General features: G+C 42.8%; 1 protein-coding gene across 3 annotated transcripts in view; it reads right to left on the reverse strand.

Annotated features, from left to right (window-relative positions):
* The window catches only part of DCC (DCC netrin 1 receptor), a 947,660-nt gene that overhangs the window by 127,583 nt on the left and 795,381 nt on the right, over positions 1-24,696 (reverse strand). For all 3 annotated transcript variants that reach the window (XM_083702567.1, XM_083702566.1, XM_083702568.1), the window contains exons 13-15: positions 23,585-23,726; positions 16,768-16,878; positions 8,575-8,769 (exon numbers count right to left, since the gene is read on the reverse strand). In XM_083702567.1, coding sequence (XP_083558693.1) covers positions 8,575-8,769; positions 16,768-16,878; positions 23,585-23,726 — 448 coding nt within the window. The remainder of the gene's footprint in view (positions 1-8,574; positions 8,770-16,767; positions 16,879-23,584; positions 23,727-24,696) is intronic.

Genomic DNA, 24,696 nt, shown 5'->3' on the forward strand with positions numbered 1-24,696 from the left:
ATGGTGTTCCGTTGTGTCAGAAGTGGTTTAGTCATGCTGGCCACATGACCTGGAAAGCTGTCTGTGGACAGCGAGATGAGTGCCGCAACCCCACAGTCGCCTTTGACTGGACTTAACCATCCAGGGGTCCTTTACCTTTACCTTTTACCTAACTTAATAAGGCAGCATCCTATGTTCACATGTTCAAGGAAACAAATACTCTACAGAACCTGTATTTTGCAGCTGATCTGCTGCAACATTGACCTTCTTCCCTCTCAGCAACTGAACTGCTTTTCAGCATCCCTTTAGAAGTTTTTTACCCCTTTTTTAAAATCAGCCTTTGGAAACTTTTTCACACCTACTACTAGTGTTCAAGTCTGCTGACTGAAAAGCAGATGAAAATCGAAGGAGGCACGCAAAGCACTTTGAAAAACAGAGCGTCTTTTAACGATGGCAAAGTAGGAACTAAAATGAAATCAATCGCTTCGTCTCAGCACTAAGAGTAACAGTTGTCACTTGTTCCCCCCAAAAAAACAACGATGGTGACTTGATAATCCATCCTTAGAAGTCATGATGGGGGGGGGGGAGAGATGGCCGAGTCTGAGCTACTAAGGGAATTATAGGTCAGTGCCTGCATCATTACTTGTACCCACAAGGCAGCAGAGCACAGGTACTAATCCTGGGACATGGTGCAACGTGTTCCTTGTGACTCATCACAATCAGGACAGGAGATTGATTAAAGCAGCCAGTTGTATGCAACAACAGCAGCAAGAATACTCATCGCAAAGTACTGGAAGACACAAGATCTACCCACTCTGGAAGAATGGCAGATGAAGGTGATGGACTATATGGAATTGGCGGAAATGACTGGCAGAATTCGAGACCAGGGAGAAGAGCTGGTGGAAGAAGATTGGAATAAATTTAAAGACTACCTGCAGAAATACTGTAAAATTAATGAATGTTAAAATGATGTTGGATTGAAAATAAGTGGCATTAGCAACAAAGTTAACAAGAATATGCAAAAGTGGATTGATAATATATGAAAATATATAATATTATGTTAAGATTTAAAATTAAGATAAATGAAAGAGGGCAAGGATTTGCTGATTTGATTATGTAAATGGGTATACAAAAAGGGGAGGTGTGAGGAGGTCAATGAAACAAGCAAATGAGTTCAAAGATATTTAAAAATGGATTTTTTTCTTTTTTCTTTTTATCTTGTAATCTTTATTTCTTAATTTTTGTATTTTTCTTAGTTTTTCCTTCTTATATGCTTTTTTTATTTTCACTCTGTAAACTTTTGTTCTTTGGAAAATCTCAATAAATATTTATAAAAAAAATAAAAATAAAGCAGCCAGTTGTAAGAACGGTGCAGGGGAAGCATAATCGGAAGAACACATCCTCTCACGGGAACACCAAAGCTACAAACTTAAACTGGTCTAACAGTCATTATCCACCTCCAGAGGGAACTGTAGTATTTTGAAGGAAGCTAGGAATCTGTAAGAGGTCCATGGGATTCTCAATGCCCTTTATTCCCAGGATTTGTTGGTGCAGAACAATGGCAGTTACGTTGGCGTAAAACTGACGTAAGCGAAGCTAAATGGGGTGTTCTAGTCAGTTCCAAACCCATCCTTGATTGGAACACGTGAGACATCTTTCAGCACCCAGGAAAGTCCATTTTGTGCCCTTTAGCCCTCCACCACATTGTTTAAACCTTCCTGTTTAGGAAGTTTTGGGTCTTTTAGTGGCTGTACCATACCCTTGGCATTGACATAACTGGTACATAATCCTTTTGACTTTATATTTCATTTTATTGTCCCTCCTTAAGAACAACAACACATTTTACTTGCTGGTTTGCTAGCCTTTTGGTTCTCTTGTGTTTTAGTTAATTTTTAATGCCTTTTACAATGTCTGATACAGTGGTACCTCGGGTTACATACGCTTCAGGTTACATACGCTTCAGGTTACACACTCCACTAACCCAGAAATAGTGCTTCAGGTTAATAACTTTGCTTCAGGATAAGAACAGCAGCAGGAGGAGGCCCCATTAGCTAAAGTGGTGCTTCAGGTTAAGTACAGTTTCAGGTTAAGAATGGACCTCCGGAACGAATTAAGTACTTAACCTTAGGTATCACTGTATTAGCTGCCTTCAGCTGAACAAGGAAACTTGGGACAGAAGTACTACAAACAGACAGGCAGACAGGCAGGCAGACAGACAGACAGACAGACAGACAGAAAAGTGTTTATTGGTTATGAGTAGAGATGGAGAATTCTAATGAAAATAGAATCAGGGCAGAAATTTGCAATGTTCATGTCTTCGTCCCATATCCAGCAAATAAAATCAACATTCACTGTTGTTCTTGTTTTCAGTTTGCAAGTGATACATAACTGATCATGCCCCCCTCATTTGCATTTCATTTCCTTTGCACTGAAATGAATAGGATGGAATAATGTAATGAAATCATAAATTGCATAATTAACGTATTTTTCGCTCCATAAGACGCACCTGACCATAAGACGCACCTAGTTTTTAGAGGAGGAAAGGGGGAAAGCCCCGTTTTTTTGGGGGGGGGGGGATCAGCTCACAGTTGTGCAGCTTCTTTTGCAAAGGGGAAAAGCCCCTTTTTTGAGGATCATCTCAAAGTTGTTGAGCTTACTTTGCAAAGGGAAAAAAATCCTGTTTTTACGGGGTTCAACTCACAGTTCTGCAGCTTCTTTGGGAAAGGAAAGGGAGTGGTTTCTACAGTTTCCAGACAGATAATCTAATCAGCCAGTCACATGTCACTGGGGAAACAAACGGCCTCTGTCTGCAGAACATTCAACAATGGAGGCCTGGGCAAGGGGCTGGAAAGGGAGCCAGCGATGGACCACACATTCGCTCCATAAAACGCACAGACATTTCCCCTTACTTTTTAGGAGGAAAAAAGTGTGTCTTATGGAGTGAAAAATACAGTAATTATGTAAGTTACATAATTTCACTGCAGTAGACAGTGAGGCGAATAACATAGTTTTTGGCAGAAAATGAACTGCTGTGGTATGGAAACAGTGCTGCATGTGATGGAGACAGAGTGAAATGGAAAACCGTGTCTTCTTAATTCCCTAGTCCTGAAAGGTAGGAAGGACTTCTTTCCTCCAAGGCTGAATGTTTTGCATACGCTCAGTGTTTTGCAGACTAGGCCTAGGGCCAGGAGGATGTGTAAAACATATGCAAGAAGCGATGTGAGAAAAATCATCATTATTATTTATTGCATTTATGTACCGCTGTTCATCCGAAGAGCTCAGGGCAGTTTACAACATAAAACAGCATGCTGCATGTTCCTATCAAACCATAATTGCTAAACTATGGCTTAATGTGATGTGAGAACCAAGCTGTGATAAAAACAGCAAGTGCTTATACCACTGCTCACATCTTCAAAACTTGAACTTCAAAATCCAGATAACATGGACATTTCTCCAGAAAAGTATTTAGTTTTACACAACCAGACACATGTTACAGGGGTAGTTTGCCTCCCAATTAGTTGCCTTCCAGAACAAGGAGGGCAAGCTTTGCCAAACTATGAGCAGCAAACCATAGGAGAAACCTTGGTTGCAGCTTGGGGTTTGTTGTTGTTGTTGTTTAGTCGTTTAGTCGTGTCCGACTCTTTGTGACCCCATGGACCAGAGCACGCCAGGCACTCCTGTCTTCCACTGCCTCCCGCAGTTTGGTCAAACTCATGCTGGTAGCTTCGAGAACACTGTCCAACCATCTCGTCCTTTGTCGTCCCCTTCTCCTTGTGCCCTCCATCTTTCCCAACATCAGAGTCTTTTCCAGGGAGTCTTCTCTTCTCATGAGGTGGCTGAAGTCTTGGAATCTCAGCTTCAGGATCTGTCCTTCCAGTGAGCACTCAGGGCTGATTTCCTTCAGAATAGATAGGTTTGATCTTGTGGTGGTGTAGTGGTTAAGAGCAGTAGTCTCGTAATCTGGGGAACCGGGTTCGCTTCTCCGCTCCTCCACATGCTGCTGCTGGGTGACCTTGGGCTAGTCACACTTCTCTGAAGTCTCTCAGCCCCACTCACCTCACAGAGTGTTTGTTGTGGGGGAAGAAGGGAAAGGAGAATGTTAGCCGCGTTGAGACTCCTTCGGGTAGTGATAAAGCGGGATATCAAATCCAAACTCCTCCTCTTCTTCTTCTTCTTCTTCTTCTTCTTCTTCTTCTTCTTCTTCTTCTTCTTCTTCTTCTTCTTCTTCTTGCTGTCCATGGGACTCTCAAGAGTCTCCTCCAGCACCAGAATTCAAAAGCATCAATTCTTCGGCGATCAGCCTTCTTTATGGTCCAGCTCTCACCTCCATACATAACTACTCGGAAAACCATAGCTTTAACTATACGGACCTTCAGCTTGGGGTTAGAAAAAGCTAAATCATGACCTAAGCAAAACCACAACCTATTGGCGCAGCAGCAAAGCCAAGTAGGAGCCAAGCAGCCACAATTTCCTCTCCAGGTCCCCATGTATTCGTGCTAAGCAACAATGTTAGCTTAGTGTGATGTGCAAATCAGGCTATTATGCAGGCCATTAAGATGATCCTGTGCAGTCATTTCCTCAAAATTTGATCTTTGTTTCCCTGAAGCTAGCACGCACATCCCACCCTCCACCGCATTTCAATACATTTTTCCTGATATGACATCAAGGCAACGTGTCAGAGAAAGCACACAATGAATAATGGATAATGAAACACCCCCTGACACTATTTTGACACAGAGGAAGTATGAGGGTTTGATTGCCATTGTGTTCAGACACTGGCAGTGGAGGAACGAATGTGCTCAGAAGTCAAGCGTGGGACTTTCATCCACTCAGCATGGCACTCATTAGCATTTCAACTTCTCTATGAAGCAACGGCACCCTTTGGAATAACCCCACCAGCATTGCAGTCATGGCGTATAAAATGCCGATTATGTTTCGGACTCTGTCGTTGACGTAACAAGCTCATCATTAGATCAGTTTTTTTCAGAGAGCTTCCTGCACAGCAAAGCAACTTGATTAGGAAAATGTGTTAGTGGCGCTCAGGATGCCAAGAAATTAATGAGCAAGACAAACACAGGCTGTTTCCAGGAAAGCGGTGGTGGGGACTCCTGAGTTTGTGATCTGCCGTTTGCTAGATCAGACTCTTGCCTCCACAGAGGAAGATTAAAAAGAAACAGTCCACTTTCTCGTGCCTGTTACTGTCTTGATGCTAACAGTCACAGCTGCAAGGGCACTGCCTTTGATCCGCAAGCCAAGTTAGAAGAATATCGGAAGTCATACAGGGAGACACACCAATGATCTTTTTAGAAAGAGCAGAAATAGAATCTAAATTAGGGATGTGGAAGAGAGGGGGAAATTGGTTAACATTTTAATCTAACATTTTAATATGAATCTACCTACTTTGCACTTATTAGAGCATCCGCCTGTCTCGAGAGACAATGGAGTGGGCTTCCAGGGGTGAAGTCAAACCTCTGTATTAGCAGCACTGAAGGCAGTGTGTCCTACGCTGCCCAGGTCCTGGGCTACCCAGGCAACAAGGGACCTTTCTTGGCCTTGGTGATGTGGTCCAAAGGAAAGCAGAGCGATACATTTGGCACCAGGTCGGCTGCAAGAGTTGCCAGAAGGAGACATACAAGGCGTCATCCAACCATCTTAGGAACTCCATTCTGGATTTGTGTAGTGTTTGCTCCGTAACCTTTTCTTCTCTTGAAGATATCCCACAAGGCAGCAGAGGTTTAGAATCAGAGTCTTCCTTCTCCTAGATGGGCTACCTTCCCAGGTTGATGAGCTACACCTGCCTCTCACTTCCCTCTACAGCATCTGCTGAAATCACCTTCTTTACCATTGGACCCACTATCAATCTCATCTGCTTAATCCACCGGAGCCTGTCTTCACATGCAGGGGAGGGTTTGAGACCCACTGGCTCCCATCACCTGGTTTATCTGGCCAGTTGCTACTACTTTTTGTGATATAACTCTGCAAGTCAAAAGTGTGCACCAAAATACATGCATTAGTCAAACTATTGTAAAAAATTTAATCATACTAGGGGAAATTACTCACAAAAAATGTGTAGCTTGGGGAAATACAGGAATTAGGAGAAATGTGCAGACTTTTAAGAGAGAGAAAACACACAAATTGTTGTATAGTAGGAATAGTGCAACTGAATTTAAGGCTGGAAAAATGAGGGAGTGTATCCGAACTTGAAAAATAATCATGCATTCCTTTAAAAATACAATATTTGGAAGTGAAAAATGAGAAAGGTTTTCCTTGTAAACCTAAATCCCACTTAATGCACTTGTAGATGAGAATGGTGGAACGGTAGAAGTTTGATACTTCCTATGTGCAAGGATCCCTCCCATGCAGAGTCAGTTGATTTCTACCAAGTCAGACACCAAAACCAGAGGTTAAGCCCAGCTGAGGGCAAAGCAGAACTGGTGGAGGTGGAAAGTTATGCCTGGCTTCCTGTCATCTTAGCAAACGCAGGTTTTGAAATTCACCTTGTTTAGGTTAACATTCAGTTGAGCACCAAGTTGGAGATAGATTTCCATGAATGTGCTCTGTTGAAGTCCAATTCAGAAAGTGGCTTCCTCTAGGGGACAGAAAACCCAGTTTCCTTTCAGCTACAGGTTTGCTGATTGACTAAAGGTGAAAGTGCACAGATGACATCACCACGACAAATGCCATCATCACTGGTTGTCAAAAGAGACCACAAGTGAAGGGGTCACTTTTTGTGCCCCTGAGACAAGTACTTGGACTCTTGCTAAATATAATTATATAAATAAATCTTAATAAATAACAATTGAGATTTTTTTTTAACCAACCAGAATCTACTAATGCTTTATTGATGCTTTATAGACTGGCTATACTTTATGTTATAAAGTATAACGTATGCCTTAATATGTTTGATGAAAGTGTAGATCATAAATATTCAACTACTACTTAGCAAGTCTTACTATTGCCAGAGTTTCACAGTATACCCCAATGACCAGAACTGAATATTTCAGGAAGTAATAAGACAAATCATTTTAGTGACCTTCAGTAATTTAAGTGCAAGGATGCAGGCAATAAGAGTTACTGAATTATATAAGAGAAAAGGAGACAACAATTTTAGGCAGTTGAGGGGGTGGAACTACCCCCAACCTCAGATGCTGCCGATCCTGGGATATGATGAAGAAGGGGAGCTGATTTTTGTCAATCCACCCAACTGAGTCTGTGATTGCAGTCTATACAACTCAATAGAGAACTGAGCCTACTCTAAATCTGAAAAGAGGTTCACACTTGAGCAAGAGAAAAAGCCGGAACTCAGTCATTGTAAACATATTTCTTTCTACTCCTGCTGCTACAGCATGTAGCCAAGACATTTGTTTTAAAAGTCACACCCTGGAGCTTCAGCCCCACTCCAACAAACACATAAGCTAGGCGTTCAACTTCATCATTCTCAAAGTTAATTAACTGGCAATCCCAATTAATCCCAAGTCGATTTTGCCCTGGGCTGCCACAACCATTCGTTGGATGCTATTAAAAAAAACAACCACACACATGCATGCAAAGAGGACATGGGGTTTACTCTGGGCCAGGTTCTCATTTGTATTGGCAAGAAAGATGACAGGATGACATCTAATGAGTCAAGTAACAAGAGGACAGTATTTTAATAGTCTGTTGGAAGCCATCCAGAGTGGCTGGGGTATTAATAAATAATAATAATAATAATTCAGTTGAATGTTAATACAGTCATACCTTGGGTTACAGACACTTCGGGTTGCACACTGTGCCAAACTCGGAAGTACTAGAACAGTTACTTCTGGGTTTTGGTGCTTGCACATGCACAGAAGCGCTAAATCATGCTTTGTGCATGCGCAGAAGCACCAAATTGTGACCTGCATGTGCGCAGATGTGTGGGTCATGGGTTGTGAATGCTGCGGGTAGCGAACGTGCCTCCCGCATGGATCACGTTCGCAACCCGAGCGATCACTGTATAATAATAATAATAATAATAAATTTTATTTATATTCCGCCCTCCCCAGCCGAAGCCGGGCTCAGGGCAGCTAACAACAATAAAACAGTACAAAAGAACAGCACAAACAACATACCAAAATCATTCATTATAAAATTAACTCAAATCAAACTAATGGCAACCACTGGGCCAGAGCTCCGTGAAGATTGCCGAGGGAGGGAGTCAGGCTGTGCCCTGGCCAAAGGCCTGGTGGAACAGCTCTGTCTTGCAGGCCCTGCGGAAAGATGTCAAGTCCCGCAGGGCCCTAGTCTCTTGTGACAGAGCGTTCCACCAGGTCGGAGCCATCTATTTGCTAACAGAACTCATTGCCTCGAAGGGTGGCAGGATCTTTCTGACCTAGGTCGCATCCACACAATACATTTAATGCACATAGCTTCTACCAAAGGAACTGTAGTATATCCATCACAAGGCTACAAATCCAGGATTATTAATCCACAGTTTTTTTGGGGGGAACCCTAGCATTCCCCGGGGATACTCTACATTTATGGCCTGGAATAGATAGGTTGACTAGAAGGCCTAGAAACACATTCCGCCCCCTCCCTAAGCTTCTAAGCATTTCCTGGAGTGGAAATCCCACCTACCCAAGTGTTCAATGGAATAGTAGCGCTGCTTGCTGTCCACTCGCACCGTCTCGGCGTATGGGCTCCCCACTCCGTAGCCAATAATGTATCCGCGCACAACGATGTTTGGGTTCAGTGGCGGCGTCCAGCTCATTACAATGCTGGTTGACAAAGGCCTCACATGAAGAGAGCTTGGCTGGTCAGGAACCTGAGATTCTAGGAGTCAAAGGAAGATGCTGTTAGCAGTGCCACCGTCTGCATTTGATCGGCGGCAAGAGCACACTTTAGGCTGACCTGTCATTGTTTCTGGAAAGAAGCAAAGTATCACATCCTTGTCACATGCAGAAGTAGCATGCAAGTCATTAAAATATACAGCTTGTAAAATATCTAGGCTGGGTTATCGTCTTTAAATGCACAACTGATTTTTTTCCACCGCCAAGCACAAGGTGTCTAACTGTGCCATTCAACAGATGCAGTCATCTCCAAACTATGCTTTCGCCTTCCTGTCATTGAATTATTATTCTTTGAAGAGTCAGACAAGCGGGGAAGCAAGAATTATCCTTTATGGAAAGATGGCAGAGGACAAAACTAGTAAGTTCAGTAAATTAAAGACAGTACGTGGAAGTCACTCTCATTCTCTCTCTGTGTGTGCATATATTACTCACAGAAAAACATTTCATAATAGTGAACAGCAAGCGAGCTCAGAAAAGCCAGTAAGCAGACAATTGACTAGCAACTTAAGCAGTATTAAATAAGTCAGTGCTTCTAACATTACGTGGCAACAGTCTAGGTTTGTGGCATTCATTATCGCAACCATGCATATTTTCATTTTTCCTTCACTCACCCTGCCTCCTCTGATTAATACTAAAGCACTTGGGGGTGGGGTAAGATATCTGTCTAGGAAAATAATGATATACCGACAGCATTCTATTAACAATGCATTTGTTTGCATTTTATTACGTGCAAGCCAGGAATGAGATGGTTATCCAGTCTAATGGTGTGGGTGGGTGTTTTAAAAACCCTTTGGAGGTGAAAGCAAGCCCTTTTGCTGGAGGTTTGCCTAGGAGCTACCATACCACAAGTCTCCTCAGAAGAGCAGGAAAGCAGCTTGTCCCTTTGAGAGCGGAAGAAACAAGTTGCAATCTTTTCCCCCCATGAGGAGGCCTGTCATATTTTAGCCATATGGAAGAAGTAAAAGGACTCAGATGCAAAATGCTGGTGCAAACTCCGAGAAAAGGGCCTCCTTTGATTGTGAAGTATTCCCACTATAAACGTTGGGTTACGGGTGGCGGAGGGGAGGCTGTAAAAAACTGATGGGATTAATACTTTTCAGCGGCGCTGTCATTGATTCTGCCGTCCGTGCCCTTGATAGTTTATAGGCTTTGCAGTGAATTTTGGGGGCAGAATAAAATTCTTCCGAGGAACTGCTGGATCCACTGGAAAGTCTTACGAGAATGTTAGAGGTAGCATAATGCACACAGCAACATTTGAAAGGGCTTCACAATCGCCACAGTCTCAAAGTCAATCTATTCTTGAATGATGCTTCATTTAAGGAAGAGCAGACAAAGAAACAAACAAACATGACACCATTAAGTATCTCCTGGACCACTGTGAGCACATATTTGAAATGCAATACAATTTCTTACTGTTAAAATAAAGCAAGCTGTTTTGGAATGCTGGACATCATTAGGAACATATTCAAACGCAGCAGGCATAAAGGGGTGGGATGTTGCACTTCAAGGGCAGGGATTAAAATGAGGCACATCAAAATATTCAGGATACTTTACTATTTTTCATAATCCTTCATTGCTCTTCAAGGACAGCTTTATACCAGGCACTGAATAGCACATGCATGTGTCCTCGTAGGTGTACGAGGGGTGAATAAAGGGAGAGGATGAAAATATAGGAAGGGCACAGGTACAGCTTAAATGCAAAAGTTGATGGGATATGGGATAGTTAACTGGTAGCAGATGTTTCCTGCATGGATGTTGGTTTTCCCCACTGAAAGCTGAGGAAGAATTTAAAGAGAAGTAGTGTTCGATTCATAATTCACCTGTGAAGTAGGAGGGAGGTAAATTGGAATTCTGATCAAATGAACTTTGAATTTCAGCAATATCACCTGCTTCAGCCTTTTTCCTGTGCAGAGGGCTTTATTTGGTCTACCCAGACACACAGAGATGAAATTTGTATCTATGCATATTCCTATATCAGGGACAGCCAATGTTGTGCCCTCCAAATATTACTGGACTCCAGCTCCCATTATACCTGGCCATTGGGGTTGATGGAGTCCAGCAAGATATGGAGGGCATCATATTTGTTACTCCTGTCCTGGATATTTCTACACTGACAGAAGTTCACCTAAGGAGCAACCTGGGGCAAAGGATTCTACCAGTCAGTGTGACAATGATCCAACCTGAAAGGAATATGTTTGTGTGTGTGTGTGTGTGTGTGTGTGTGTGTGTGTCCAACTATGAGTAGGGAGATCATATGCCTCAATCCTTCAAGAGGGAAAAAAATTGCTTCTAAAGTTTCCCTCCTTCAAATTTATTCTAGATTTTGAAATACCACATTATTTGGTACCACTGTTTTTGCACCAATTTTGTATATAGACAGCACAGGGTGCCACTGCTTCCAGTTCTTAACAGTTCCAGGACCCAGGTTCCATCTCCATGTATGTCGAGGAGAGATCTGTATCTGAAACCCCAAAGAGCCATTGCCAGTCATTGTAGACAATATTGAAGAAGATGTACCAATGGTCTGATTCAGCCAAAGGCAGCTTCCTACGTGGTTATCAGTGCTCAGGAGAGCACAGGTTCATCAGTATAAAACACTGTGTCATGTGCAATCGTACATACAGTTGCATTAAGAGTCCAGTGTTTCATCAATGCACACAGACGCAATGGTAATATAGAGGGGAAGATGAATGCAAATGAATTGGAAAATTGGAGCAAACTGGGCATTATCCAGTTCTAGAATTAATTCCAGGAATTCTTCTAGGTAAGAACTGAATGGAGGGTGAACCTAGTGCAGAAATGGAGGAGATCTGCTCTTGTCTTGAAAGGAAGTTAAACAGCACCCCCAGAATACACATAAATATATTCCTCCAGAATATTCCTATACAAGACTGATCCAGGATCCCCAACATCATTACTTAAACTGTTTGAGTCGGATGTTTTGGGGGAAATTGAGCATCCAGTGGTTTCCACCCCCCTCAGAGAAAAAAGCATAATGCTTTATGCTCAAAATAAATATTTTAAATGCTCCCAGCTGTCAGAAAGACTATTCTGGCTTTCCAGGGAACCTTGGATCAGCAGCAGTGTTTGGATTTCTAATCGCTTTAACAAAACACACTAATTAAATGGGCAATCCATAGGGAGTTAAGGGAGTTTCTTCAAGACACTCTTCATTTTGTGTGTGTGTGTGTGTGTGTGTGTGTGTTACTGCAGATGCAAAACATCCGGTGAAGGAACTTCTACAGCAAAAGAGCAGAGAGGGAATTGCAGTTAACCATCCGCACAGCAGCACCAAAGCAATTTAGCTGATCCTTGCATGTCTCTAACCTTGCAGATCTCGCCAAAGGAGCCATCCCAAGAGGTAGCTAGAGCGCAAAACATGAAGCTGAAAGGTGATGGTTGTTTAAAAAGCCAGACTGTGTGTGTGTGTGTGTGTTCTGAAGCAACTTAGACTGGGTCTGCGCTGGGGTACAGAACTGGGTCGGTGATTCAAGGTACAGGCTTGGCTCTAAATGTTTTTGTGCTCTTGTGCTTGCTTCTGCAGTGTGAACAAACGGAAACAGGTTTAAAACCAAGTATGGAGCAGGGTGCTGTTCTCAGCAGTGAGATGGTTCATAGAATCATAGAATCATAGAGTTGGAAGAGACCACAAGGGCCATCGAGTCCAACCCCCTGCCAAGCAGGAAACAGGTTATTGGAGTTTCCAAGCAGGAAACAGGTTATTGGAGTTTCAATTGCAAAATCCCAATTCCAACCCCCATCCCCCCCAAAAAAACACACCAGCCTGAGGGAAAGGATCTCATATCCCTACATGGCTCCCATCTGAGCAATACATTTAAAGGAGTATCATAAACAATTGTGGCTTCCTCCAAAGAATCCTGGGAACTCTACTTTGTAAAGTAGTGCTGAGAGTACTTAGGAAACCCCAGTTCCCTCACAGATCAACTGAATTCATTGGGAAGAGGGATTGAGGGTTAAACCAATTATTGCAGCTTTGTGAGGGGAATTGGGGTATCCTAAAACAACTCTCAGCACCCTTGACAAACTAGGTTTCCCAGGATTCCTTTTTAAAAAAAATATTTATTAAGAGTTTTTATAAAAGAAAAGCATAAATAACAAACAACATTGCTTATATCATACACAAAATTTCATAACTTGTTTGGACTTCCTCACGTCTCCTGCTCCCACTTACATTGTTAAAAAGTTTTTTTCAAGCAAATTATCATCTTGTTTGCAATCTTATATCCACTCGTTTAAATATAATCTGATAGTTCTCCCAAAGGATTTGTCTTTTCCTTAATCTCACTTATCATCTAATTTCAATCTAGTTTAGTGGTGGCCAATTATTTATGATCAAGCATCCTTCTTAACATTCAATCAAATTACAATATTTTTGTAAATAAGTTTTAAATTTCTTCCAATCTTCTTCCATCCTTTCTTCTCCCAGGTCTCGGATTCTGCCGGTCATCTCTGCCAGTTGCATATAGTCTATCAGCTGCATCTGCCATTCTTCCAGTGTGGGTAGATCTTGAGTCTTCCAATTCTTGGCAATGAGTATCCTTGCTGCTGTTGTTGCATACATAAAAAATGTTCGGTCCTTCTTTAACACCCTCTGGCCGACAATACCCAAGAGGAAGGCCTCTGGTTTCTTGGTGAAGGTATACTTAAATACCTTTTTCAGCTCATTATATATCATTTCCCAGAAGGCCTTCACTTTAGGGCAGGTCCACCAGAGGTGAAAGAATGTTCCTTCATTTTCCTTACATTTCCAACATTTATTATCAGACGAATGGTATATTTTGGCAAGTTTAACTGGGGTCATGTACCATCTATATATCATTTTCATTACATTTTCCTTCAAAGCATTACATGCAGTGAAGTTCAGCCCAGTGGTCCACAACCTTTCCCAGTCCTCAAACATGATGTTATGCCCAATATCCTGTGCCCATTTTATCATAGCAGATTTAACCAGTTCGTCTTGTGTATTCCATTTTAACAGCAAGTTATACATTCTTGATAGTACCTTAGTCTTTGGTTCTAACAGTTCTGTCTCCAACTTCGATTTCTCCACCTGGAACCCTAGTTTTTTGTCATTTTTAAAAACTTCTTTAATCTGGGCGTAATGTAACCAGTCTCGCACTTTACCCTCCATTTTCTCCAAACTCTGCAATTTCCAATTGTCACCGTCTTTTTCTAATATTTCCCAATATTTTGGCCATTTGGCCTCCATATTGGGTCTTTTTCGGGCCTTGGCTTCCAGAGGGGACAGCCACCTCAGGGTTTTGTTTTCCAATAAGTCTTTGTATTTTGTCCAGACATTAAATACTGCTTTCCTGACAATATGGTTCTTAAAGGCCTTATTGATCTTAACTTTATCATACCATAAATATGCATGCCAGCCAAAAGCATTGTTAAAACCTTCCAAGTCCAACACATCAGTGTCTTCAAGAAGTAGCCAGTCTTTTAGCCAGCAGAAAGCTGCGGCTTCATAGTACAGTTTTAAGTCTGGCACGGCGAAGCCCCCTCTTTCTTTCGCATCAGTTAATATCTTAAACTTAATTCTGGGCTTTTTGCCCTGCCAGACAAATTTAGAAATATCTCTCTGCCACTTCCGGAAACACTCCGTCTTGTCCACAATTTGCAATGTTTGAAACAAAAACAACATCTTTGGCAATACATTCATCTTAATAGCAGCAATTCGGCCTAACAAAGAAAGCTTCAGTTTTGACCAACTGTCCAAGTCTCTCTTGATTTCAGACCAACATTTTTCATAATTATCCTTAAATAGACTCAGATTTTTTGCTGTTATGTTTACCCCTAGGTACTTTACTTTTTTAACCACAGTTAGTTCTGTTTCTCTCTGAAACCGTTCTGACTCTGTATCTGTCAAGTTTTTCCCCAACACCTTGGTTTTCTGTTTATTTAGTTTGAATCCCGCCACCCAACCAAAGTCTTGAATCAGTTGTAATACTCTTTTTGTACTAGATTCTGGCTCCTGCAAAGTCAAGACTAGGTCATCTGCAAAAGCTTTACGTTTATATTGTTTCGCTCCGACCCAGGATTCCTTGGGGAGAGGCATGTTTATTGAAAGTGGCATGATACCCTTTTAAATGTCTGCTGCATATGGGGCCATGAATGGCTCTATCATTGACCAATCAGCTATGACAGCTGAATGAAACATCCATATTTGAAAACTGTACCAGAGGGGCAGGGATACTGTGGCCTTCCCAAGTGTTGGGGTGCAGCTTCCATCATCCCAGGCCCTTGGCCATGCTGGCTGGGAGTGATAGGAGTTGGGGACTAGAAGGCTACAGATCCAATGAGGAATGGTCATCACCATCATGGCATTCGTATAAATTTTTCAGGGGCAATGGAAATCCCGGATCCAAGTGCCCAGAACTGGCTGCTCAAGTGTTTCAGAGCAAGGGAAGACCAAGGTCGCAGAGAACTTCTGCATATTATTTTGATAGCAGATAGACCATTGGGCCTGCCACAAATAGATCAGTTCTTTTGATAACCCCCCAGAGGAACTGTATCACGGAAGAATAAGCAATACGGTTAAAAACAAACCTGGCTTTCAGTAACCACCCAATATTACAATTTTGGCAAAAGTTGCAACAGCAACAGCTGGGAAAGAAGTTAAAATTAAACACAGGTGCAAGGAGCGTAGTGGGAGAGAAATGAAGCTGCCTTTCTTTTCTCACTTCTGCTTCACTTGTCCATACACAGGGAGAATTTTAACAGCATGCAGCCAGTAAAAACCTTCTGCTGAGAGAAAGCACTCAGACAACAGCTCCAATGGGTCTGGAAGCTGAATGCTCCTGACCTCCACCGCAAAAAAAAATGAGAGGCACAAATACAAGATGGGTGACACCTGGCTTGAGAGCAGTACATGTGAAAAGGATCTAGGAGTCTTGGTTGATCAGAAACTTGACATGAGCCAACAGTGTGACGCGGCAGCTAAAAAAGCCAATGCAATTCTGGGCTGCATCAATAGGAGTATAGCATCTAGATCAAGGGAAGTACAGTGGTGCCTCGCTAGACGAAAAGAATTCGTTCCGCGATTCTCTTCGTCTAGCGGTTTTTCCGTCTTGCGAAGCAAGCCCATTGACAGCTTAGCGGATTAGTGCTAGAGCTGTCAAGCGGCTTCCAGCGATCAGCTGTTAAGCGGCTTATCAGCGGAACAGCTGATAAGCAGCTTAGCGGCTTAGGAAAAGGGCGAAAAAAGCAAAAAAAACCCCGCCGGGGGACGCAAGATTTTTTCATCTGGTGAAGCAACCCCATAGGGAAATTCGTTTTGCGAAGCGCCTTTCGTCTAGTGGGTTTTTGTCTTGGAGGCGTTCGTCTTGCGGGGCACCACTGTAATAGTGCCACTGTATTGTGCTCTGGTCAGACCTCACCTGGAGTACTGTGTCCAGTTCTGGGCACCACAGTTCAAGAAGGACACTGACAAACTAGAATGTGTCCAGAGGAGGGCAACCAAAATGGTCAAAGGCCTGGAAACGATGCCTTATGAGGAACGGCTAAGGGAGCTGGGCATGTTTAGCCTGGAGAAGAGGAGGTTAAGGGGTGATATGATAGCCATGTTCAAATATATAAAAGGATGTCACATAGAGGAGGGAGAAAGGTTGTTTTCTGCTGCTCCAGAGAAGCGGACACGGAGCAATGGATCCAAACTACAAGAAAGAAGATTCCACCTAAACATTAGGAAGAACTTCCTGACAGTAAGAGCTGTTTGACAGTGGAATTTGCTGCCAAGGAGTGTGGTGGAGTCTCCTTCTTTGGAGGTCTTTAAGCAGAGGCTTGACAACCATATGTCAGGAGTGCTCTGATGGTGTTTCCTGCTTGGCAGGGGTTTGGACTCGATGGCCCTTGTGGTCTCTTCCAACTCTATGATTCTATGAACCTTAGCTGAAGGGCAATGCAACCATCAGAATGAGCAAAAAGGCAGTTATAATGGCTGTGAAAAAAATACAATTACCATCAAGATCGCTCTCTGGTGTTTCTGCAGTATACCAGTCGGAGGAGGGTCCTGTCCCATTGACTGTCATAGCTGCAACTTGGAAACTGTACTGGCTGCCTTTGTCAAGACCTGCGTATGATACAAATCAAGACATACAAAAAGTTCAGTTAATATTAGCAGGATTTGATGAGCCACAATCTACAAAGGCCATGCACACCCAAAAGGAGCTTTGATTATTTGTTTCATTTACAGCCCACCAAGGAATTCAAGGTGGTGTACACAGTTCTCTCCAGTGGTGTGTGGTGAAATTTTCCGTAGGAGAGCCGTTGGGGTCACAGGCACCAGATTGCGAGGGCGATTGGTGGAGGGCTGATGTCATGAGTTGTAAGCATTGCACCTCCCTTCCTGAGCCACACAGAAGCTTCCTGGGCTTTGGGACAGGATCTTGGAGCCTTACTGTATCCTTCCTCAAGCTGGATGTGCTTTTGGAAGGTGGTCAAAGGACTCTTTGACCCATCAGAGCATCGTGCCTCTCTCCCTAAGCCGAGCAAAAGCTTCCTGGACTTTGGGAAGGAGGCACCAGGGGAACATTTAGGAGACAAACTTAATTCCCCTAGGCAACTGACCGCATGCCACTGGTTCTCTCCCTCTGTAATTAATCCCTACAACAACCATGTGAGGTAAGGTAAAGGTAAAGTCAAAGGCGACTCGCTTTCAGGCCAAGGGAGCCAGCGTTTTTCCACAGACAGCTTTCCAGGTCGTGTGGCCAGCAGGACTGAACCGCTTCTGGTGCAACGGAACACTGTGACTGAAAACCAGAGTGCACAGAAACACCATTTACCTTCCCACCACAGTGGTACCTATTTATCTACTTGCCCTGGTGTGCTTTCGAACTGCTAGGTTGGCAGGAACTGGGACCAAGCAATGGGAGCTCACCCCATTGTGGGGATTTGAACCGCCGACCTTCTGATCGGCAAGCCCAAGAGGCCACCCGCGTCCCCATGTGAGGGAGCTGAGGCTGACAGAAGTGTGAATGAATCTGAACCAGTGTGAATCCTGGCACAGCTAATGCCTTCCGCTCTATGGCTAGGCTCTATTAGAGAAGCATCATGCTCGTGCTAACTGTGCGCTGCGCCTTTGTTCCCTGCGACAGCAATATATGCTTTTTTATCATTTTGTGTATCTCATACTGACCATGAAGCATAAAGATAAACAGTCACATTTAATTGCAAAGTTCCTCTGGGGAAGAATGTTCAAAATTAAAAACAACACTTTTAAATTTTAGCCGATGGCAAATCTTACAATAAAATCAATCGTCTTGATTTAGAGTCCTTGTTGTAGCTCTGAATTTCTTTGCTATTGCAGCTGTTCTCATTAGTGGGCAGAAACACCTGCCTTCACCAGCAGAAGCTTTTAAGGAGACATAAAGTCTTGCTGCTTGGATATTTAAATCATCTCTTTAAAAGCTGCATGATTTCCAGCTCCTTTGGAAATCCTGTAATACGCAGCTAAACAGCAGCAATGAAAGATGTGTTTGCTTCCTTTCCATTTGGCCTACTTAAAAATGAATTTCTACAGCCTTCCTTGAAAGTTCTCGAACAGCTCACTTTATATGCAGGCTGACAAATTGCAACAGATACCTTGCACCTTTGGTTTATTTACAAGATTTTTATTTCACCTTTCAATATTTATTTCTAAAGTGATGTATGGCCAAAAATGGAAAGAACCAAATTGCAATGCATCATAAAATATCAGGAAACAGGACTTCTGGGTCGGCGCCATCGCCGAATGGCGGACTCCCTCCGAGCTCCGGAGGGAGCCGGCTTGGCAGGGGCTGGGTCCTACCGCACCGGCGATGCGGGGACCCTTAAAAACCACGGCCAGAGGAGGCCGTGGACATGGAGACTCGGCTGGCACCGTTAGCGCTCTCCCGACTCGTGAAGGAGCCTTTTTAAAGGCTACGGATCGGGTGCCGGGGAGAAGCGTGGTGCTTTGAGTTCTCTGCTATCCCTGCCGAGCGCAGCCGCATGCCATCCGACGGAGAGCGCTGACTTCTTCTATTGAAAATTCGGCTCTAAAGAAGAACCCGTGAGTAATTGGAATATGGACTAAAAAAAAAAAAGGGATAAATTTTTAAAATTCGGAGCGAACGGGGGAGGCGGAAAAAAGGAAGTCAGCCCACCCCTAAATTGTAGAAGAGCCAAAACAAAGGACTGGACAACTAAGATCGAGTGTAACCTTATCTTGCCGAATCAGCAACTTCGCGAGGGAAAATTATAAGATTGAGCTGGAGGAGAAAAGTGGAATTGTTTTAAAAAAAAGCAATCCCCCCCGGAATCCCTGGAGCGAATTGTGAAACTGCCTGGAGAAAAGCGATGGAGGTTTTGACAGCTGTCAAAGAGCTGTCAAAAAGGAAGATTAAAATAGAGATTTTGTTATGAGGACTTTGCCGGTTATATTTGTTATAAATTGAATATAAACTGTTTTAAATATCGGTTAACAAGCTACTTGGACTGGTGGATGTGATTCTGGAAGGGAACTTTGCTACTGTAATCCACCTAGAGGAGCCGAGGGATATTGCATGTGTTTTTGACAGGAAACTTGAACAGTTGAATGGAACTTTTAATCTCCTGGGAAACTGCAGGAATGGAACATTATTTTGTCTACAGAGGTCTACACACTACAGGAAACAATGGAACTATTTGTTGGAAAATGAAAGGAACATGATGCAATGCTTTGCTCCATGAATAACAAGCCTCTACAGAGACACTAGAAACTTTTGGAAAAAGAACATTTCTGTGGGAGAACAGAGAAATAAAAAGGAGGAGAATGATTGACAAGAACAAGGAAATAACAAGAACTGGACAGACCTGGGGGAGCATTTGGGATATTCAGGTTTGACAAGCTTATGGATACAAAATTGGAGTTTTTACTCCTGGATATAAAAACCTGGATAGAAGAAATGGGCCCCTTTTTTGATAGACTCCTTCTACGATTGGACATCCGAAATCAAAGACTGGCAAAGAACCTGAGGGACATAGTGTAATGTGGGAACTCCAGGAAGATATTAGAAGTAGAGGGATAGGTGAAACGCAAAGGGGAAAGAGGGGAGGGAAAGTTGGAATCCAAAGGCTGTAAAATCACTATTCATATTTATCTTATTTCCATCTGTACTATGTTTGAAAGGGGGAAACTCGTGGAAGGGTATAGATCGATCTTAGGGGATGGAAATTTGGACAAATTGGGTTATTGATGATGAGTGTAATTCGGGGATAAGAATTTGTTGAATTTAATTGCTTATTTGGAAGATTTGGAACACAAGAGGGGGTAGGGAGGGGAAGTCCTAGTTATTGGCAAAAAGTTTATAGATTGGATTTAATTTGTTTTGATTTGTTTTAATTTGGAAAACCTTAATAAAAATTATTATATAAAAAAAAAATATCAGGAAACAGAAAACTGAGAACAGAAATAAAATTGGGCCAATAAATACAAAACTGCAGGACAGCAATTTTTTTAAAAAACTTTGAGCTTCCAAAGAAACAATAAAAGAGAAACGGGTTGTAAAGGTAAGAAAGGTAAAGGACCCCTGGACGGTTAAGTCCAATCAAAGGTGACTATGGGGTTGCGGCACTCATCTTGCTTTCAGCCTGAGGGAGCCAGCATTTGTCCACAGACAGATTTCCGGGTCATGTGGCCAGTAGGACTAAACCGCCTCTGGCACAACAGAACACCGTGATGGAAACCAGAGCGCACGGAAACACCGTTTACCTTCCTGCCACAGCCGTACCTATTTATCTACTTGCACTGGCCTGCTTTCGAACTGCTAGGTTGGCAGGAGCTGGGACAGAGCAACGGGAACTCACCTCGTCGGGCAGATTCAAACCTCCAACCTTCCGATCGGCAAGCCCAAGAGGCTCAGTGGCTTAGACCACAGTGCTACCCGCGTCCCAGAATTGTATCCAATGCTAGACCTGCTCAGAGTAGACCCATTGAAGTGAAGAGCCACATAAACACCATATATAAAAATTACTAATGTACCACTTCACCCAAAGAATTATGGGAAGCATAGTTTGCTAAGGGTGCCCTTACACATCTACAATTCCCAGAGTGGTTTGACAATCAATCCCTCCTCTCAGGGAACTCTGGGTATGGTAGCTGTGTAACCAGAATAGGTGTCTTCTAACAACTCTCAGCACCGTTCTCTCACTATAGCTCTCAGGATCCAATTATAGCCCAGGGGAAGACCTCCTCCTATGTAGAGAAGGTCTATAGGTCATTGGTACAGCCTTTGCCTTATTTGGAGAAGGCCCCAGCATCTCCCGCTAGAGCTTGGAAACTGCTTCCTGAAACCCTGGGGAGCTGCTGCCAGTCAGTGTAGACAAACTGAGCTAGATGGACCAACAGTCTGATTCAGTATAAGCCACCTTTCCAGAACAGGAAGCATGGGCAGCCAGAAAGGGGACTGAGTGCTGGTGAAATTTTTCCTGGAAAGTCAAAGGTGCACATCATCCTTGGCCACCTCACTGTCGCCCTCCAGTTGTTGTTGGACTTCAAGTCCCATCAACCCCAGTCAGCGTGGTCAATAGTCAGGGATGATGGGAATTGCAATTCAGAAGCAGCTGGAGGATCACAGGTTCCTTATCCCGGCTCTAAAGAAATTATCATGCGCTCTGAGATGGAAAAATAGAAGTGTCTGTTGCAGGGGAAGAACGCTTGCAAGAAATTGGAGGGCTGATTTTGCCAGCGCACTAGAAGTCTTAGGCATATCATCAGATAATGTGCTCCCCCATAGGCTTTTGGTGCAAGCTGCTCCTATATCTTTATATGGCTGTAATTTTAGCCTTCTGTTCCATACACAGGCTACCTCTATCCAAACTAATCAAAATAAAATCAATCTCATAACAACCACACTGACAGCTCTTAAATATCACTGAGAGTTATGCAGAAGAAGGAAATTTCATTGGTGCATCGTTACGCAACACACCAGCTCTGCACAAGGAGCTTCTCAGCAGAATGTTCTTTTCTAAACAATGTTTAGAAGGTACATTTGTTCTACTTCATACCTGATTATCGCCTACTTTACAGCTTTCCAAAAGGAATAAAAACATGTTTTCTTCCAACAATCACACATGGAATTATTCTTTAGAAAATGAAGGGCCGTTTTTCTTTCTTTTTTATTCCTGGACCTTTCTAATTCTGTTCTAATTTGTATCATGTCTTGGTAAGGAGCTTGGGACGGGATCATATGGCCCCCAACATCTTCTAGATGTGGAAGCTGAAGGAGAACTTCCCATGAGTGGAGGAGAAACTACCAGAGTCCTATTGCAGAAGTGGCAGAGTTGACCTTTCGGATGAATTATCAAAACAACAACCAAACAAGGCGCTTTTTTTCCGCTTCCTCTATCCCTCCCTGTCTTGTAGTGCCATTAACAGTACCAAGATCCCCTCTAATAGCAAACTCAGGTGGTTTAACAGGAACAGAGCCAAAACAAGGACCAGAGAAACAAGAGTCCACCTATTTATTTTATCTTCTAAAACTGCATAGTTGCCATTCACAATTGCTGCACTATGTCACTTCATTTTCTGGATATAGCTAAACAATGAGCATGGGTTCAGATGACAGACAACGCCCAACCATGGTTGAACATTGAAAACAGTTGAAAACAGTAAAGACCTGATGAAGAGAACACAGCAGAGGTTATATTTTCTGAGAATACTCTGGAAAAATAATATCTCAAAGGACCCGTTGATCCGTTGATGGCATTTTACCATTGTACTGTTGAGAGTGTATTAACTTATGGTCTCTGTGTGTGGTTTGGGAGCTGCACAGTCAGGGGAAAAACAAAGCTGTCCAGGGTTGTAAAGACTGCAGAGAGAATAATTGGGTGCACTCTTCCCACCTTGGATCAAGTCTATGCTTCCAGGTGTCATAAGAAAGCTGCAGAGATAGTGCAGGATAGTGCACACCCCGGAAATGATCTCTTTCACCTTCTGCCTTCTGGAAGAAGGCACAGGGTTATAAAGACTAGGACTAGCCATCTGAGAAACAGTTTTTATCCAAATGCAATTTTGGTTTTAAACGCAGTGTAAGGTAGTCTCTATGGGAGTATATTGTATTTAATTGCGGGGTATCAAAGTTTTTAGGGGGTTAACCAGGCTGGGATAGCTGGGATAGCAGGCTTGTTGGTTTTTCAATGTCTGATGTAGATTTTTTCAATTTCGTTGTTCTGTATGGGGCAATGACAATAAAGATTATCGCATCATATCGTATCATAACTCAGCATGGTGCAGCAGCAGAAGAAAGATCAAGGAGAAGCAAAGTCCCTAAAATCTCCTGTCTGGGAGCCCACATGCTTACTTATTTGTGCTAAGCCATGGTTTGACTTAGCAATTCATGTAAAATGGGCCAGAGAGACGTTGCACCACTGTAAAAATCCAAGAGAGAATCCTTGCATATCCAACCTGTCATAAAAAAATAGACATTTTGGTTTGTTTATGAAGAATAAAGAAATACCCCGGTAGCAGCATGACAGCTTTTGGTTTCATATTTGAGTTGGCATTCATGGAAACTAATTTAGGATAGAAACTGCTAGGCAGAATGGGGAATTGTGTTTCAATCTCATTAAGCGGAGGAAAATGGAGAGGCACACACATAGGATAAAGCCATTAAGGAGGAAACAAAGTAAAAATGTATGAGGGTTGTTGCTGTACAGTCCAATAAGCGTCAGCTAAATGCAAGGGGAATGACATCCCATTCGAATGGAAAGTGTGTTTTATTCCCAAAACATTTCCTACATCAACAACACTGTAAGGCCGCAACCGTGTAAACACTGACCTGTGAACAGGTACCAGAGGTTGTTTGGCTCCAATGTTTCTATCTCACCCCTGCGGGCTGTCTTCCTGTGTCGTATTTTGTAGCCAGTGATAAATCCATTTTGTGTGCCAGGAGGCGGTGGTAGCCAGCTCACTTTGATGCTCTGTAAAACAAAAACGTTAAAGCTGATTTTATTTCCGTAGATGAGGTTTTATACATCAAATTACACACAATACTCACCTGCACACACACACACACACACACACACACACACACACACACACACACACGTATATACGCACATTTATTTGACAGTACTCACTGGTACAGAGTACTGTTGCCATTTTGTTTGTTTGTTGCCCATGGCCGCCATTTTGTGCTGCCACCTTTGGCACTTTTATCAAAATAGAAGTACTTTTTAAAAAACTAAATCATACAAACATGCTAAAGCCAGCTGAAGGGTCAGGGTGGTGCCACTTCAGACTCCGGTTTGGGGCTCACGATCGTGGGAATTCTATTCAATATTGATCCAGAGCAGAACTCCAATATATAGTTAGCAGAGTAAAAACTTAAACAAATTGCAGGATTCCCCAAAAAGAGACCAGAGGCAATTAGACCAGAGAGTTGAAATAGATCATTGACTGCCCCTCCATGCAAAAAAGGGAGATAAAGTACTTTTCTGTATATAAAACTAAACAACCATGAGATGTTCATGCCAGGTTCTGGTCTGTTTTTACTTTTCATGTGGTGGGCTATGTTCATACAGATGATTATTTGGTCATAAAAGCCTTTCTTTTACAGGTTGTAATGTGGTGACAATGTGCCCTACTTTACAGAGGCTACTCCTTTGTTTGAAAGGTCATCCAGTCAACATCTGGTTTCAAAATGAAGAAACACAAGGAGGAAGAGCTGGAGGGGCCTTAAAGATGCCCATCAGATCTTAGCAGGCACACACAGGACAACTGGGACTCAGCTACATTAGTCAAAAAAACGTTTTGAATGCATTATAAACTTTCAGCACCAGATGGTGCTGGAGAGCAAAAAAATATTTCCGATATTCCATAGTGTTCTCTTTTCTTTTGTTGTAACGATTTAATTTCTGACTTATTTATACTGTTTTTCCTCCTGTGTGT

Source organism: Podarcis gaigeae, assembly GCF_964106915.1.
Source record: "Podarcis gaigeae genome assembly, chromosome: 11".
Lineage (NCBI taxonomy): Eukaryota > Metazoa > Chordata > Lepidosauria > Squamata > Lacertidae > Podarcis > Podarcis gaigeae.